Source organism: Pseudonaja textilis, chromosome 2 (assembly GCF_049901715.1).
Source record: "Pseudonaja textilis isolate UNSWEBS1 chromosome 2, rPseTex1.2, whole genome shotgun sequence".
Taxonomy (NCBI): Eukaryota; Metazoa; Chordata; class Lepidosauria; order Squamata; family Elapidae; genus Pseudonaja; species Pseudonaja textilis.
This window is the reverse complement of record NC_141991.1, coordinates 121,662,763-121,680,732: the sequence shown is the minus strand read 5'-3', so window position 1 is coordinate 121,680,732 and position 17,970 is coordinate 121,662,763. Positions and strand designations below refer to the sequence as shown.

The 17,970-nt window shown below is 46.5% G+C and overlaps 1 protein-coding gene across 1 annotated transcript; it reads right to left on the bottom strand.

The window, feature by feature from the left end:
• Positions 1–1,031: 1,031 nt before the first annotated feature.
• On the bottom strand, positions 1,032–15,579 carry PRPH (peripherin). The gene is made up of 9 exons (XM_026711189.2): positions 14,918–15,579; positions 12,497–12,557; positions 11,951–12,046; positions 10,283–10,447; positions 8,092–8,217; positions 7,146–7,366; positions 5,997–6,046; positions 5,413–5,492; positions 1,032–4,717 (listed from the first exon to the last, which is right to left on the bottom strand). The coding sequence occupies exons 1-9, from the start codon at positions 15,499–15,501 to the stop codon at positions 4,670–4,672; spliced, it is 1,431 nt and encodes a 476-aa protein (XP_026566974.1). The 5' UTR covers positions 15,502–15,579; the 3' UTR covers positions 1,032–4,669.
• Between the last annotated feature and the right edge of the window lie 2,391 nt (positions 15,580–17,970).

The window sequence follows — 17,970 nt, the reverse complement described above, 5'->3', positions numbered from 1 at the left end:
GTTTTCTCAACATTTTAAGCCATCTTGCTTACTATCAAATCATGCTTTTTATTGTTCCTAGTTAATTTGTAGGATTAGTCTGGCTAGGAAAGTGGGGAAATGGTATGCTCCCCGTGGGGAAAATTTCTTGTATTTTACAATGAAAGCCAACTTCAGTAGTGGTCTAAAATTTAATTTTGTGTAGGTAGCATATAATAAAGTTGTTTCACACTCACAAAAAATAAAATGCTAAACTATCTGCTATAAAAAGCAAACATTGGAAGGACGAAATGAAAGTAAGATTCTGCCTGGACATAGGCTGATGAGCCAGACTTGTGGTGGGAAGATCCATTAGATAACATGACATTGTGTACTTCCTGTGTCATCAACTTTTTCTTTTCCTGCTCTGGTGTACTGTAGCTACTGAGACTTTTAAAATTGTCCCTCAACAGAGAAGGAAAAATATAGGTAAAAAGATAAAATAGCCAGAAAGGCAGTGTCCTAGTTTCCCTCAGAATCATTAAATTGGATTTGGCAGTTGGCAACTTTATGACCAGAGACATCTGTGCCTTAAGTCGACTAGAAATTACTGATCCTGAAGGTGTGCAGTAGGTAGCATAGTTGAAGCAAGCTGTTACTGAACTTGTTGCAAAATGGGATCAGGGAAACACAATCTTGAAAGTTTCCTCCAATTCTTACAAGTAAACTTGAATAAAACCGTAGTAGGGTCCCCGTTCAATTTCTGATTTTTAACAACAGGACAGGGACAGAAAAAGGACAGAAAAATTACAAAGTTGGCAGAGGGAAAAAAGTTACAAAAGATCTGAAAGACTGGAAACAAAAGCCTCTGGAGTAATACAGAAGAAGACAGGTAAAGCTATCTCAATAGCACCGAGGTTTCTCGACTATTATTGGGAAAATATTTTGAAGACTTGTGAACTTCTGTTCAGTTTTCAAATCTGTCTTGAATCAGGTAAGTTAGTTTTTATCGAAGGTGAGTTACCCCTTTGGCCACCAAGGGGCAGCACTCAATGCCGGGAAGTCATGGGAAGTCCCCCAATATGCCTTTTTTGATAAGTTCCCTGGTCTTTTTATCTCTCAAAGTGGAGGGAAACTGGACAGTCCACTGTAAGCAATCATGACCAGAAATGCTTCTATGTGGCAGAGGTTACCTAACCTCAACTAAGCAATTTAAATTTGATATTAACGTAACTTCTATTAGACCAGATTCCAAGAATTTCCGTAATTTTAGCATTTACTGATTTTCAGGGAAAGAATTAACATCCCTACTGGACCATTAATGAGGTTTAAGAAATCAAGAATAAATAACAGTGATGCGGCAGGAGCGGGGCGGGGAGATCAAAGGAGAAAGCATAATCATAGAGACTACTTTCAGCTACTAACTCACTAAAAAAAGTCATCAAGGTTAAGTGAGATTTTCTGTTTCAGAAATTCCTATTTCCAAAGACAAGTATAATCCAATCCATCCTATGATCCATGTGTAGATTATAAGGAACTCAAGTACCATTTCATGACTCCTTGCACCGTACGATTTGGTAGCAATTCAAACCAAGCAAAGATGGCACTTCGAGCCAAAAGAATGCCTTCAAAAATTAGCTTCATCCTTTCTGTAATTTCCCTGCATTCCCTGTCCCTTAAAATAAAAATAAGTATCGGCCCCACCCATTAAAAAGTTGGCTGGTCTTGGTCTGAGAGAACTGTGGGGGATGAACCAAACGTCCACAGAGAAGCATCTCCCTGAAGTTTCCTTCTTTCTGGAATAAATCTGGAGAAATGCGGCGACGAGACTTCTTATCAAGATGACTCCTGAGTTTAAGGTAGAAAGCTCTATGGTAGATTTCTCCAGTAAGACAGAAAATGTACAGAAATATGAAAATAGAACTTGAAAAACAAAAACAAGAATAGTTGAGTAAACATCAATTTGTTTACTTCAAGATGAAAAATGGGAGGTGAGGAAACCCAGGCCCATGTAGATTCTCTTTGGTACAGCAGAAGCAGAGAGGAAAAAAATCTGTCAGTCTTTCAAAAATCTGTTAATATAACTTAGTAGAGTTCCTGTGGTCTGAGTTGTGGACTCTGCTTCCTGTCCTGGCCTATCTTCAGGGATGACAAAAATCAAGTTAGAAGCAGAAATGCAACGGTCACTGTACCCTATCTGAAGAGACGAAGTCTGGAATATCAAAGCAAGATAAGAGGGAAAAAAAGACAACGTGTGAAAGATGTCCGTCTGAGAAAAAAAAGCTGGATTTGATTAAAAATGGACAGACTGGCAAGAAGCGGTTGGTGCTATCTCTTATGAGAAGCCACAGATACACATGAAGCAAAGATAGGCAATAATTTCTGAGGGCCATAAGTAGACAAAGGACATGACAGAATCAGAACCGAGCTGGAAGGGACCTTGGAGGTCTTCTAGTCCAACCCCCTGCTCAACCAGGAGACCCTAGACCATTCCAGACAAGTGACTCTCCAGTCTCTTTTCTGACCCTATGGCAATAGGATGAGAAGGTAAGATAGGACTTCACTATAGCCTTTTAAAAGTGTTTTGCCCTTTGGGATTATATTAAATCAAATGGAGGACATGTTACTCCCATTTTGGCCATTAGGCACCCAACTGAGATTGCATTCACACAGTCCCCCGGGGTTCTCAAGATCATAAGACAAGGGAATCAGGAGATGCACTGAGAGCTTTGTGACCATTTCTGCTAGCCAGGAGTCTTGGGTGCTTTTCACGCATGATGGCATCGCTGTTTATTAAGGCCGTGAGTCAGCACCACTGGAAGTAGGCATTTTTTTTCCTTTTTTTTTTTTTGGTTCTGTAGTTTGTTTGACCCTGTGAATTAAAGGCGGTTGTTTGATGTTTTTCAGTTTTCTAGAGCTGCTCATCTTCTTTCTTTGCCTGCACAACACAACCCTTAATTATATGCCATGCAGAGGAAGGGGAATCCCATGGCGGTCTCACCCTGTTCTGGTCCTTTCTCTCTGAAAGGGAGCAGAAAAAAGGTTGCTTATTGGACATGGGGACATTAAAAAGCTGAACAGGAAAATGTTCTCTTCTGTGACTCACAATTTCAAGCGTAAGGCAGCTTTCTAGCTTCACTTATGTCTCAGAAGGCAAAGTTGACATCACTTTTAAAAGTGCAATGAAAAATCATTTTTGAATGGAAGGAAGTCAAATGGTTAAGAAAGGCTTGAGGCTTCCGAATAAACACCTACCAGATCAGTTTCTAAAAATTACCACTAGCACCCTTCAGTATTGGGAAAGAACAGACCAACAGTCAGAAGGCTTATTCTGCAGATTTTTTTTTTAAGCTTCCCTTACAAAATTTGCTTTGAACAATAAAAGACAGTGAATCATCTTTTTTTTATATATATGACTTCATTTGGGAGCTTGTTTGAGAAGATCTGAAGTAGTAGTCTCCACCTACATTCCCTTGATGCATTTAATTAACTCTCAGCCCCAGCTAGCATCATGCTGCTTAGGAATTAGGAGAATTGAAGTCAACACATCTGGAATGAACCAGATTGGGGCTTGACAACTGAGGAAATTAATACTGGTTATCATTTAATGTTTAAAATGCTTTAGTTGCATTACCTAGCCAACCTTCAAATAAAGTTGTCCGGTGCTATTCTCCCTGTCAGTACAGATGACCTGAAGCTTGACGGTGCACCCTCTCAACGTAAGTTCACAGAAGTGAGAACCAATTGGGAAGCCCAGCCTATTGCATCTTGATAAAGCAAGTTCCTATCGTGATTCTCTTGGGAATCTTTGTAAACCAGGGGTCTCCAACCTTGGCAACTTTAAGCCTGGTGGACTTCCACTCCCAAAATTCCCCAACCAGCTTTGCTGGCTGGAGAATTCTGAGAGTAGAAGTCCTCCAAGCTTAAAGTTGCCAAGGTTGGAGACCCCTGTTGTAAACCATGAGGGGGTTTTCTCTGTGACCGGCACATAGAACTGTTTAGATTCAACAAGAGCAGTAAAAACAAAGTTATGAGCAAGCTCCTGGCCTTCTTTGGTGCTTCCAAGATGGTGTGCTTAGTGGGCCTTGCAGGTTGGTGGAGCTTGCCAACCTGCAGCCACCGAATTGTTTGGCAGTGGTAGGGATCCTGGGACCTTCCAGCTATTGCTAAACTACAAGTGCCAGCAACACACTGTATGATTTTTAGGAGGCTGGGAATTTTAATTCCAAAACAACTGGAAGGCCACAGCCTTTAGATTCAACCTAAACACACCTGGCTAATTGGTTCCTAGGGTGGGCTGGCTTTGTGAGTGGTACTTTACAGGAAGGCAGCTTGGTTTGGGGGGTACTGGTTGGAGAAGGGCTCTTTGCGGGGAGAGATGAGAAGGAATGTGATACAAAGAGGTAGGAGGCGATGGAAGACAAGAGCAGGGGGAAGCCATCTCCACTCCCAAGATCATTGGTGGCTATTGCTGGGACTACCACCAGGCTGTGAACAGAGTACGGTCCGAAGGGCAGAGAGGGATGGTTCAGGAAGCCTGGAACAGTGTGGGAAGGCTGCCAGTGGTAAGAGGTATCGTCACCATCACCATCGTAAATAAGGCCAGTGTGGCTTAGTGAGGGAAGAAGGGATCTGCGACTGGGACTTTTGCAAAGAGGTGAGCTAAGTGCCTCTCTCAGTGGCCCAGGGGGCCTTGCTGGGGTGGCCAGCCTCACTTCTCTATCTCAGCTCTCTGCTCCTTCCTTGATTCGGTCACCACCTGCAGGGAGAGAAAAGGCCAAGCCGTGAGAGCAGCAGAGGGCAATCCTTCCCCAACCTGGCGCCCCTTGGGAATTTTATGAAGTCAGGCTTCTTTTGACTGACTGAAATAACAGCAAAACCCTAATTTGGCCTCTGGAGGTTTTTTTGCTATGCCCTAGGGCAGTGGCCCCCAACCTTTTTTGAACCAGGGACCGGTTTCATAATTATTTATTCTTCCACGGACCGGTACCTAAGTAACGTGAGACTCCACTGCCATCGGGACGGCTCTTCATTCAAAGCCACCACCCACTTCGACAAAACTAAGGCGCGAGCACCCAAACGCCGCTTTCCAACCGAAAACCCGGAAGCAACCAAAAACTCGGAAGCGCCGTCGAAACAAGATGGCGACACCCAAGCTTTGCGGCCCGGTAAAAAATGATTCGCAGACCGGTCCCGGTCCGGGGACCGGTGGTTGGGGACCCCTGCCCTAGGGCAAAGGGTCATCAGACTTGTGGACTTCAACTCCCAGAATTCCTCCTCCAGTCAGGTTAGGAATTCTGGGAGTTGAAGTCCACAAGTCTTAAAGTTGCCACGTTTAAAGACCCCTACCCTAGGGCCTAGGCTTAGGTCCAATCGCCACAGCTTAAAAATCACACCTCTGCTCCGAGTTCCTCTGTCATGCAAATCTCCAGTCTGAACAAGTCATTGACTTGCCTCTCCATCCTGGGTTTCAATGGTTTTGATCAGCACCGTCTTCCGGGTGTGGCTCTCTACACTTGGATCCGGCTCTGAAACTGAGGAAGAGGGAGGATTGAGGGAGAAAAGGCTCAGCATTCAAGGCCCCTCTCTCCTTTCCTATCCAGGGTCATGCAGGGGACTGAGGGCTACAACTCCCAAACACCCAGCAGATCAGCTGCCTTCTTTAACTCACACTTCCGTCATGAAAGACTTTTGGCTACCAGCTGGGAGAAATTAGAAAGAAAGGAAAGTGGAGAGGTGTGGGAGGAACAAAGGAGCCTTGGGGTTTCTTTCCAAGAAAAAGCAACTTAGACTAAGGCATGATTGCCTGCACAACTTGAGATAAGGGAACTTTGAAAACCAAGTTTGTTCCCGTCAAATTATTGCTCAGTAGGAAAAAAAAAAGTGTGTGCAAAATATGGCCAATGAGATGCTTGGGTCCAACCAGAATATTGCTGACCTCTATGCCAGTGCTACCATCTCTTTCAGAAGCCACAACTTTGTCAAACAACCCAAAGCATGCGGGTTCATTGGGGACCCATGCTGGCTAATTGGCTTACCTGCGGGTCTGAAGCTGTAAGATGCCATGGATTGGACAGGCACTGCAATCCTGCAGGGAACATACAGGCCAGTAAACATTACAGAAACTTCTACAAATTAATTTCCAAACGTTTCCATTTAAACGACTTTTCTGCATCCCTCCTAGAAAAGGAGAAGGCCACCTTCCTCCTCACATACTCCTATGAAAGTTTGTTCAGAACTAAGTAAAAATAAGTATCTTTTCCAATGCTGTAGCTGCAACCAAGACAGCTGTAGATTAACTTTCCGGTGCTCACCCCTCCTACTCTCTGAAATACACGCCGGGCATCCCACAAAAGAAGACTGGCCTATATTCCAGAGCAGGTCTCCAACCTTGGCAAATTTAAGACTTGTGGACTTCAATTCCCAGAATTCCTCAGCCAGCAAAGTTGGCTGAGGAATTCTGGGAGTTGAAGTCTATAAGTCTTAAAGTTGCCAAAGTTGGAGACCCCTGTTCCAGAGACTTTCCCGCATACACCTGGTCTGAGGGTCACGTGCCCAGGTATGAAAATGCTGAGAGGAGATGGAGGGGAGAGCATTAGAGCAAGTTAGGTGGAAACAGAGGGAAGTGCCTACCTATCAGGAAGGTTAGGAAAAGAAAAAACTGGGCACTTTTAGGAGCGAGGAGCAGAAATCATTTGTTTGAATTAAAGTTTCAGAGAAAGAAAGTGGGTTGGGTGGGGACAGGAAATTTTGGGATGGTCAACCTTCTGCAGCCTGGTGCTCTCTAGGTGCATTAGAACCGCCTCCCACACAGTTGGTGGTCCCTGTCTGTGCTGATTAGGACCTCTTAAAATTGCAAATCCCAAGGCTTCTGGAGGGCAACGTATTGCAGAAGGCTAGATGGAAGGCCTTACAAGAGACCGCACCCACCAGCACAAATGTTGCGTTGGAGCAGAAAATGGTGGCGCCCAATGAATAAACTTTGTGACTCAACCTTCACGTCTGCTTCATGCTCAGTTTCTTGGGTAAGTCCTTGTCTCCCCCAAAAACCAATTTACATTTTCCACTGTTTTGTGTCTTACCCTGCTGCCTGCAGTAGCCACTCCGCGGGGGCGCCCAGGACATTCACAATGTGCCCATGAACCTAAAAGATGAGCAGGGCAGGATCTGACCACTGGTTGACCTACCTGCTTTCCTCTCCTTCCAACAGTTTGCGGTAGGTGGCAATTTCAATATCAAGAGCCATCTTGACATTCAGCAGGTCCTGGTACTCCCGCAGGTGCCGAGCCATCTCTTCCTTCATGTGCTGGATCTCCTGCTCCAGCCGCCCCACTGTCTCTTGGTAGGAGCCCACCTCAGCCCCATATTGGTCCTCAAGATCTCGCATCTGTCTCAGCAAGGCTTCATTCTAGCAAGATGGAGAGCAAGTCGCAACAAGACTTTGAAAACAGTTACGTCCAGATAACTTGAGAGCCCTGAAGGTGGCTTCCCCTCTTCGTTTTATTGTATTTATTGCATTTACAGTCTGCCTTTCCATCATAAACGGTGCTCGAGGCTACCAACAACCAAGTACAAAAATTTGATTAAAATACAACTGAATTTTTAAAAAATGAACAGCAGCTACTTATCCAAGCCTATTTCAGTTACTGACAAATCATCCTAAGGCCCGCAAAACTGCCTGACCAAGGACTTTGCCACTACCAGGAAGTGGCAGAAAGCAGAGTCAATTTAGTGATTCTAGAGCTTGGGAGAAGCCATCCCCAAGAAGGCACTTTCTGCATTCCTATCAAACTTGCTCCAGTTTGCTGATAAAGCAGAGCCAAGGTGCTTTCTAACTGAAGATCTCAAAACCCCAGGCAGGCTCAGGTGAAGGAATGTGGCTTCTCAAAATCCTTGATCCTAATATCATACAGGGTTTTTGCTGGTCATAGCCAGAGTCTGCAAATGGCCTAAGTGGTGGACATAATTTGATTGCGTGTTGTAATCAAGCTTTCCTTTGGGATTTCACCGTGCACAGCAAGGAATGGGGAAGCTAAAACATCATTGCCAGCTGACCTGTGATTTTCCCTCTCGTTCTTTGGCCACCCATTTACTACTGACCCAGGTTGAGAGCAGGGGGAGTGTTTTACTCACTGTTCCTTTGAGTCCATCAACCTCACAGGTCAGGGTCTGGATCTGACGGCGAGATTCGTTCATCTCCTGTTTGGCCTGGCGAAGGGCCTCGTGATTCCGATTGGCTGCATCTGACAGGTCAGCAAACTGCAAAGAACAGCCATAGCAGTAGCACTTTTAGACTGATATACTGCTTGTCATGCCCCTCTCGGAGTCTGAATCCGAGGAGGAAGACAAACAGCTGACATGGAGGGGGAGTGTGGCTCCGTTGGCTGTGGAGGAAAGTAGGGAATGGCTTACGGGGAAGGAAAGGGCCCTGATTCCCTTCATTAGTCACACCTGGGAACAGAGTTTAAAAGACATGAATGCTGCTGGGAACAAATGTGAGTTAATCTTGTGTTGACTTTGGTGATCTGCGTTCCTGGCAACCTGCCAACTGTGTTGAATTACAGCTGTTCCTTCATGTCTGGAATTCCTTCTCCTGCCCTGTCGGACCAATTACCTCATCTTGCCTTGATTGGACTTATAGTTACAGTTTTTGTTGACCACGTTTTGGACTTGACTCTCTGCAGCCAAAGGCTGTTCCTGGGAGAGTTTTTCTCCAGACCAGAAGGTGACCAGGACATTGGGGGCAAAGTTGACTCCTACTGATTATCTGACTGTGTTGCCTTTGTGCCATGCTCCAGGTCATCACACTGCTCTACGGTGCTTTACAGCCCTCTCTAAATGATTTATGGAGGTAACATATTGCTCCTAACAATCTGGGTCCTCATTTTACCAATCTCAGAAGGCTGGAAGGCTGAGTCAACCTTGAGCCTGGTGAGAATCGAACTCCTGGCAGTGAAATGCCGAATTAACCTGCAATACTGCATTCTAATCATTGCTTCACAAGCCAAGAATTTGGGAACATCAGGAGAAAGGAAAGAAGGAACCCCAAAACAACTCCTAAGCAGACCCACGCTGAACTCATTCACAGTTATCTAGCTGGAGGGGAATTGACAACACAAGCCCAAGGTCCACACAGAACTTTTCTCAAGAGCCTCTTTTCCCTCTGTGGAAATCTCACAGAATAGCCACAGCATTGGACCCATTCTTTATACAGGCAATCCTCAAGTTACAACCGTAATTCAGCCCGCAACTAAAGTCATAAGTCATGATGATTGTAAAGTGGATTGCCATGTGACCCAATATTATGATCTTTCTTGTGGTGGTTGTTAAGCAAACCTATTGTTCGCTATGCTTGGTTTTGCTGGAAATCAAAAGTAAACCCGTTTTCTGACATGTGTATCATAAATCACAGTCACGTTACTGTGGGGTGCTGCAAACGGCCCTAATAAATGCGGGCTGGCTTGGCTGCAAGGGGGGAAACTGCAAATCACGTGATTGTGGAGGAGGGGCAAATGTCAGAACAGACTCACAATTTTTTTTTTCAGGCTCTGTCATAATTTCAAACAGTTGCTAAGCAACTGGTCATATAAATCAAGGATTACCTGTAATATTCTACAGCAGTGGTTGGATTTCCCTCAGTCAGGAAAATCTGATACACAGGAAGCCAGCATCATCAGTCTGATTTAGGGCTGTCCCTCTACTTTCTTTGACCCACACCACAAACTATATACATTATTAATGGAACTCACTCATGAAAAGCACCAACCAAGCCACACTGTCTTACAGCAGTGCATGCATCTAAAGAACGACGAAGAGGCGTTATGCCACATGTCAAGTAAACCCTCCAGAAGTAGGAGGGGGTCAACCTGTACCCTAAGTGGTTTATTATTTTGCTATATCAATAAGTTTTACGGTAATAAGAACATTCCTCTTCCACTAAACAGCTATTTTCTTGATGCTTCAAAAGAGACAGCGTTTATTCAGTGTTAGGGCTCCCCCTACTGGCTGGGTGAATTCTGGGAATTCATCTCATCTCAAAGTGGCTAAGCTTGAGAGAAACACTGCTCCATGAATTACAGAGGTCCTACTACTCCAAATGTAATCTCTTTGTCCTGGACTTAAAAAAAACAACCCTCCAGCCTCTCTTGCCATGGGACAGTGAGACAGAGCGGCATCTAAATCTAATAAAAATCAATAATGCATCCTGCATATTCCCGTTGAGGTCTTCTTTCTTGCTCTCTACATTTCATGAAGGCATCCTGTTAATCGCGCGGTAACCCCATCTTCTTCTTATCCACCACCACCACCCCCATAATTTAGGCACCTTGGATTTGTACCACTCCTCAGCCTCCTGCAGGTTCTTGACCGCAATGCTTTCATACTGAGTGCGGATCTCCTTCAGGGCGGCAGTCAGATCTGGCTTAGCCTGCTCCACCTCCACTTGCACCTGCTGCTGGCTGTGGATGCTCACTTGCATGTCGTTCAGCTCCTGCATGCATTGGGGGAGGGGGAGAGAGGTTGTCAGGCACACCAAGAAAGTTGCTTATAGGGTAACAATCACATATGCTGCCATACTACACAAACAGAATAGAATTAGAATTTGAATTTGAATTTGAATTATTAGAATAGAGTAGAGTAGAGTAGAGTAGAGTAGAGTAGAGTAGAGTAGAGTAGAGTAGAATAGAATAGAATAGAATAGAATAGAATAGAATAGAATAGAATAGAATAGAATAGAATAGAATAGAATAGAATAGAATAGAATAGAACAGAACATTGGCCAAGTGTGATTGGACACACAAGTAATTTGTCTTTGGTGAATATGCTCTCAGTGTACATAAAAGAAACGATCCATCCGTCAAGAGTCAAGAATCATAAGGTACAACACTTAATGATAGTCAGAGGATACAATCAGCAATCAAATCATACTAGGGAACAGTCCATATAAATCATAAGGATACAAGCAGCAAGGTTACAGTCATACAGTCATAAGTGGGAGGGGATGGGTGAAAAGGAGTGATGAGAAGATTAACAGTAATAGTAATGCAGACTTTGTAAACAGTTGGATAGTGTTGAGGGAATTATTTGTTTAGCGGAGTGATGGCGTTCGGGGAAAAACTGTTCTCGTGTCTAGTTGTTCTGGTGTGCAGTGCTCTATAGCATTGTTTTGAGGGTAGGAGTTGAAACAATTTATGTCCAGGATGTGAGGGGGTCTGTAGATATTTTCACAGCCCTCTTTTTGACTCATGCAGTATGCAGATCCTCAATGGAAGGTAGTTGTGGTTAGGGACCATAATTCAGTGGCAAAGAGCACAGCACGGAGAAGTTAATTTTGACAGAGAACTGCTCAGACATAACATCACTGCCCACATGGAACAGAACCCCACCCCCCCAAAAAAAGATATACTCCCACTGAGCATCAAAGTGCAAGAGCAGCCGTCAACCACTTGCATTACTTTCTCAGGTGAATCCGCCCTGCAAAACTACAGTGCAGACCAGTCATCCAGCCCACACATCCAAGGGTGGGGCTGGAGAGATGCAGATGTTTTCCTGCCAGGAACCACTAGGTGGCCCAGAAGCAACATCTTTGCTGCAGGGTTGCCTTAAAATATATATATAATAATAATCACACACCCAAGGGCAGGGAACTTGTCATCTTCCAAATGCTGTTGAACTTTCAGCTCCCAGCAGCTCTAACTCTCAAGCATAACAGATGGGATTGCAGGATCTAGAAGCCATGGGATTTCCTATCCCGGCTACATTTATCCCCCACCATCCTTCTTGAGGCTCCTGCTTTGCTCATTGTGGCCCCACCTATGGTACCTCCACGGCTGACACCGTCACCTTTGGGAAGATACACTACTTTCAGGGTGATTTCTTGCAGCAGCCCCAAAATGGCCCTCTTTCACATAGGTCTCCGGTTGTTCAAAAAATCCAAATTGATTAGCCAGTGAAAGGGGCATCAGTTGCACGCCAGACCATTACTACGCCTTACCTCCTCGTGCAATTTCTTGAGGAATTCAATTTCATCCATGAGGGACTCGATCTTGCGCTCCAGTTCCAGGCGTGAAAGGGTGGCATCGTCCACATCCTATCACAGGGGACAGGAGGGAGCGGGGTGGAGGGTGGGAAAGGAAGGAAGGAAGGCTGATCAGAATCCCGGCAAGTTGCCCGCCACTTTCCACGTTAATTTAAGGAGTAAAATGGGCAGCAGAGAATGGGAAGAGGGGTAGGGGTCGGCTGGCCTGCTCCTGGCCTGGGATTCCAGGGACAGAGCGTGCTTTCAGCACAACCGGGAGCTTACACAGCTGCCAAACAGAGATTTAAGCTTGCGGCTTAAAGCGTATGAACCCATGGAAACAAACTTGGATGCATGCATGCGTTGCCATGTAAACAAAACAAAACAGCATGGCTCTCTGCACGTGGCAGGGTGAATCTGAAAGGACCCGTGCAGGGAGGGGTGTAGTAAGGGGGTGTGAGAGCCAAGCATGCCGTTCCCTCCTCTCGTGCTCTTCTATAGTCCAGAAGAGGCTTGGCTCACCTTGCGAAAGAGAACCAGGTTGTTTTCAGCATCTTCTCGCTTGTGCATTTCCTCATCCAGCCTGTAGAGGGCAGAGGGCAGCCCCAAAGCAGAAATTGGGTGAGAATGCTACGGAATTGGTCGTTTTTTTTTTTTCATTTCGCCCACAACTTTTAAGCAAACTCAGCCCTAAGCCACATAATTAAACACCTATTGATACCAGAAATAATATTCCATCTCTTCTCAGTTTTCCATTTTCAGGAACCAAACACAATATAACAACTTGGCAAACGTATTATACAAATCAAGATTCAGGCCGCATTCTGGCTTCTAGACATTGATCACACCTAATTCTTAACCTATGAATGTGATATTAAAAGATTACATAAACCTCTCTGCAACCTAAAATAATTGTTCTGTATCGTGGGCACTGTTAAAAATAAGTAACAACCATCTTCACAGATTCTCTGACCTCTAAGTAAAAAAGAAGAAAGCACTAGAAATGGTGGGAAAGAGCAGAGATGCAGCTGGAACGAAGTTAAGTAGTTTGAAATTTGATTTTAGAAACCATTGTGTGGTCCTTGCAGAATTAATAATCTATAAGACTATTTTGGGTAAAACCAAAGCATCTGAAAAATGTGGATTTTGGAGGGTTACTTCTTCTTTTTTCCCAAGAGGATAAGTAAGATGGGGAAGAACATATTGGAAAAGAGGGTGCACCCTAATAGTTTGTATGTCTAAAAGAGTCTAGCTGCCTCTCCTCCGACATTTGGCATCTAATGTTCATCTCTTCTTTCCTGCTTCCCACCTCCCCATCTGCCCCAGCACGAGCCCTGCCACTTGGAGGAGAACCAACCACACTTCACAATGCCCAAGGGAACACAGTCACGCTTCTCTTCCCCTTGAATATAAATATGTGTGAAAAAATAAATGAGAAAGCAGAAAAACGGTTCGGCTGAAAGAAAGCAGGCTCCTGCAAGGCCGCTGGCTCTCCCTTGTTACTGCTTGTCCCTGGAGTTTGCAGCCTGGCCGCCAATATTGCTATTGCTCTTTCCTTTGCCAACTTGCATTGATTCCTCCATGTCCTCTGACCGCCATTCAGAGAGGTCTCCAACAAGAGAGGGGCTCCTCTGCTACATCCCTTCCCTGGGCTTCCCAGATGTCATCAAACCAAACAAGGGGTGGAGTTCCATCTGGACCAGAAGGTTCCTCCCTCTTCCCACTTCCCACCCTTCTCTCCCGCCCCGCTCCATATTTAGCCCCGCCTCCTCTTTTCCAGACGCCTGGTTTTCTTGCCTTGCTGCCCTTTGACAGCCTCCTCCTCCTCCCCATCACGTCATGTCTGCCAGACTCATCCCCACCACACCCAGTACTCCCCCATCTCAAGGACCTCTTTTCTATGCACAGCACACCTACTCCATCTGCATCTTCTTTCCAAGGCTGGGCAGCTTCCACTTCAACCCCTGAGACCCTAAAATTCTTCATTATGGTCACACAGGGTCTGCGTGACCATCATCATCATCATCATCATCATCCTAAATGCAACAATTTGAGAGACCCAGAATGAGTCTGGGACCCAGCTACCCACAAAGGAAAGTCTTTCCACGGACAGCTTTCAGAGAGCAGCTTACTTTTGCTTAGGAACACAGCCCAACTTTTTTTTCTGAAGGCAGGAGATAAACTGGATTCCTGACCCAGGGGATCCAAATCATTAGATTCCTTGATCACCAGAGAGGATAAAAGGCTACAATGCAAAGACACCAGTCTTCTGACTCTTCTGCAGTTATTCTTTTATTCGGGACTATAATACACATTTGCTTTCTATATACCCCCAGGCAGCAAAGAAAAAGAATCCATTATTATGCATCCATTATTCATCAGGCATACATTATTCGGCTCCTACTAACTTATTCATCATGTTACAAAGTGCAGAGAACCATTTTTATTTTATTTATTTTTTTTATAGTTCGCTTTTTATTTTCCCCTGGGCCCTTCTCAGGGCCAGCTGATCTCTCAGGTAATCGATCACCCTTTTCTTGGGAAGTCATCCCAACTCCTCAGCTAATGACCCCTCACTGGCAAGAAATCCTTCCTTTTCTTCAAGACAGGGAGTAGTTAGTTACCTGGGCCTTCTGAATTTGGGTCTAGGAAAAGCACTCTGCGTATGCTCCAGAGACATGATCTTTTAGCAAGCTGGACAGGTTCAGCCCAATTTAAAAAGCCGGCGTTCCCTCTCTATCGGACGGCCCAATGTAAGAGACCGAATTTTCTAGATTTTTAACCCATCTGCCCCCCACCTCTCTTCTAAAACCGGACAGGGAAGCTCCAAAGTTTCGTGACATTCCCCGGATCCGGGCAGGACCGGGCCGCCCTTGGGATTTCCCCACCGCACTACCCCCACCCCGAGTTCTCCAGCGCGGGCTCGGTTTCTGGGGGACTCACCTCTGCTTGAGGGCGGCCAAGTCCTCGGCCAGGTTGTCCCTGTCGACTTGGAGGCGGTCGCGGTCCTTGCCCAGCGAGTCCACCTGCCGGCGCAGCTCGCGTAGCTCGTCCTGGAAGAGGTCGGAGGCGCGGGTGGGCTCCTTTGCGCGGGACTGGCCCAGCTCGGTCAGCAGGGCGGCGTTCTGCGTCTCCAAGTAGCGCACCTTCTCGATGAAGCTGGCGAAGCGGTCGTTGAGCTCCTGCAGCTCCTGCTTCTCGTTGCTGCGGGTGGCCAGGAACTCCTGGTTCAGGGCATCGGCCACCGAGAAGTCTAGCTTCTCGGAGCTGTAGGCGTAGCGCTGCGGCGGCAGCTGCGAGGGCGCCAGCATCCCCGGCGCGCCGGTGCGCAGGAACAGGGCGCTGCCCCCGCCGCCGCTCCCGCGGTAGGAGCGCAGGGAGGCTCCGGCGGAAGGCATGCTCAGCAGCCGCGTGGCGGAAGAGCCCGAGGCCAGACGGGACGAGGTGTAGGGCATCGGCGACAGCATGGGCGACGGCCCGAAAGTGCGGCGGTAGGAGGTGGCGCGGATGGTGCTGGAATGGCTCATGGCTGCTAGCTGGGCTGGGCTGGGCTCCGAGCAGGTCCGAGCAGTGGGCGGCGGGGAGCAAAAGGCGATGGGTCCGGGGATGCTGCTTTATAAACGATCGGTCGGGGATTGGAGGGGAGGGGGAAGGGCTGGGGGGGTGAGGGGAGCGACAAGCTCCTCCCCTGCCTCGCATGCAGGCCAGAACTCCGCACTGCAGCCCGTCGACGGTGGGGTGAGGGGTGGGGAAGGGAGCCACCCAGCCAGCCACCGCGTCCTGCCAAAGGCTGCTCGCTCCGGACGGGAGAGGAGGAGGAGGAGGAGGAGGGCGATCACGCCTTGCTCCATCTCCCATCCAGGCGACCCGGCCCACTCTGTGTAAGCCGGACGGCATCTGGTGTCCGGTGCCGCCCGCCAGAAGCGCCCCCGTGACGGCGCGGCGCTTACTTGTGAGTAAGTGTCCGCTGGGTTGCCTCTGTTGACACACACACACACACACCGATTCGCGGGACGGGGTTTCCTCTTTTCTGGAAAAGTGGGGGGAGAGAGAGTGTTATGCGGTTATTGGGCGCGGGTGTGGGACTTGCCCCATCCTGACAGGAGGAAGAGCTCCCGACATCTCTTCCTAGTTCTGGGGTTGGAAACAAGACGCAGCAGCTGAATGAACGAAGCCGGCGTTTGGGGGCAGAAGAGCAGGGCAGAAATAAGGTGGCATTAATACTACTGAACCTGTATCTTAGCAGGGAGGCGCGTGGGGGGGGAAGAGCTTTCCATGGATCCCTAAACCTGCGGGTTTACTTTTAAAAAGAAAAGGCATCATGGGTAGCATTGGGATCGCCCATAATCATTCTGCAGTAGAAATTGTACCCTTTTTTAAAATACCGGAATATTCTGCTCCGGAATGGGAAATGGTGTGTATTCTGTTCCAGAAAAGGCACAGAGGAGAGTGAAAGGCTGGGCATGACCTAATCCTTGAGAAAGGAAGCACTTCAGCAAGTCCGGTCTTTCAGGGCTGCTTCTTTTTTGCCTCCTCCGATGATTTATCTATCTGCTTCTTCGCACATTGTGTTTTCTGCCTTTGCCTGCCCGTCAAATAGCTTCCCAGGAGCTATGGCAGAAACGGCTTCACCCTCAGTCAGGAGAGAGGCTGGGGGAGTCACGACCATGTTTCACCATCACTTTGAGAAAGAGGTTTTGCTCACGGGCACTGCATGAAACTCTGGACATGCATTCGGTACACACAAAAGATGCAAGTCATAGGCAATGCAGATAACTGAACTTCTACAGCACACACCCACCTTACCGGAGACAATCACATATTATATATTGGGGTAGAGAGATCAGGTCTAAAAGCTTTTCTCCTCCCCTCTGGTGGCTGCGGAAAGAAATTGCAAAAATTGAGATTTTTTTTTTTTTTTTTAATGGAGAACTTGGCACATTATCCCAACCTAGATAGGTTTTTTTTTTCCCTGTCTCACTGTGTGAGATAGGATGGACACACCCACGCACATGATTGCTAGATATACTATTATCCCATACCTTTCGATACTTGTTCTTGTGTGGGCTCTTCGGTGCTCTCTGAGGCTAGTTGTTTTCTGCAGACATTTCATTACCCGATTGTTTTACTGTACACTGCCCAGATACCCCCTGTGAAAGAGGTGGGTGGTTCTAAAATATGACAAATAAATAAAATCAAGTCACATCATCAGTGCTCGAAGGGAGTGGGGTTGCTCTTTGTTTATATGAAAAGAGCAACGAGAAAACAACCAAGCACCAAAGAACCCCTGAGCTGCAAATACTCCCTTCTATGGAAGGGTTTGTTTTCTTGTTTTCCTATTCCTGTGTGTTTGCTGCTCATTTCTTGCCAGGGGCCTTGATGCGATGATGAAACTGAGGCTGGGCCTTGTAGCCAAAGCCCAGGACCTGACAACTTCCAGATTTATTTATTCAGTTCTCAGGAGATAGGCTTATAATTCTGGGCAACTTCCAGCAAACACAATAAAATAGTAATAAAAACAAATTATTAAAAGCACTAAATCTTAATAAAAACTGTTGCTATGATCCAGCAAATCTGAAGCTCTCCTGAAGAGGATCTGTTTTGCTATTATGAGAAACACCACCATGAATAAGGACATATCTGACTTCAGGTAAATAAGCTGAACCAGAGAGAAGGTTCCATTGCAGAGAATATTGTTCCTCCAGGTCCCAGCCCCCTCACACCCTGAGGAAAAGTACCCAGAGCATCCTCTTTACTGAGTGGTGTACAGTGGGGGATTGTATGTGAAGAAGATGCTACTGAACATAACAAGGGTCCGGTGCATAAGGGCTTCGTAAATAATTGGCAGCACTTTGAATTGGGGCTGCAGTCTTATCAACAGCCCATGCACTTTCTGCAGAATGTCATTCTGCTAAACTAGCTAATGCTGCAGCTTCCCAGTCATCATCAAGAGCAGTTCCACATAAAGCAAAGTGTAGTAGTCTAGCAGAAATAGA

Bases quoted from the DNA above. Each gene is read 5' to 3' on its own strand.
- PRPH (XM_026711189.2), bottom strand. From the start codon at position 15,501: ATGAGCCATTCCAGCACCATCCGCGCCACCTCCTACCGCCGCACTTTC. The intron at 12,558-14,917 runs GTGAGTCCCCCA...TGCCCTCTACAG, and splicing joins TTGGCCGCCCTCAAGCAGAG to GCTGGATGAGGAAATGCACA. The intron at 12,047-12,496 runs GTGAGCCAAGCC...CCCCTGTGATAG, and splicing joins ACCTGGTTCTCTTTCGCAAG to GATGTGGACGATGCCACCCT.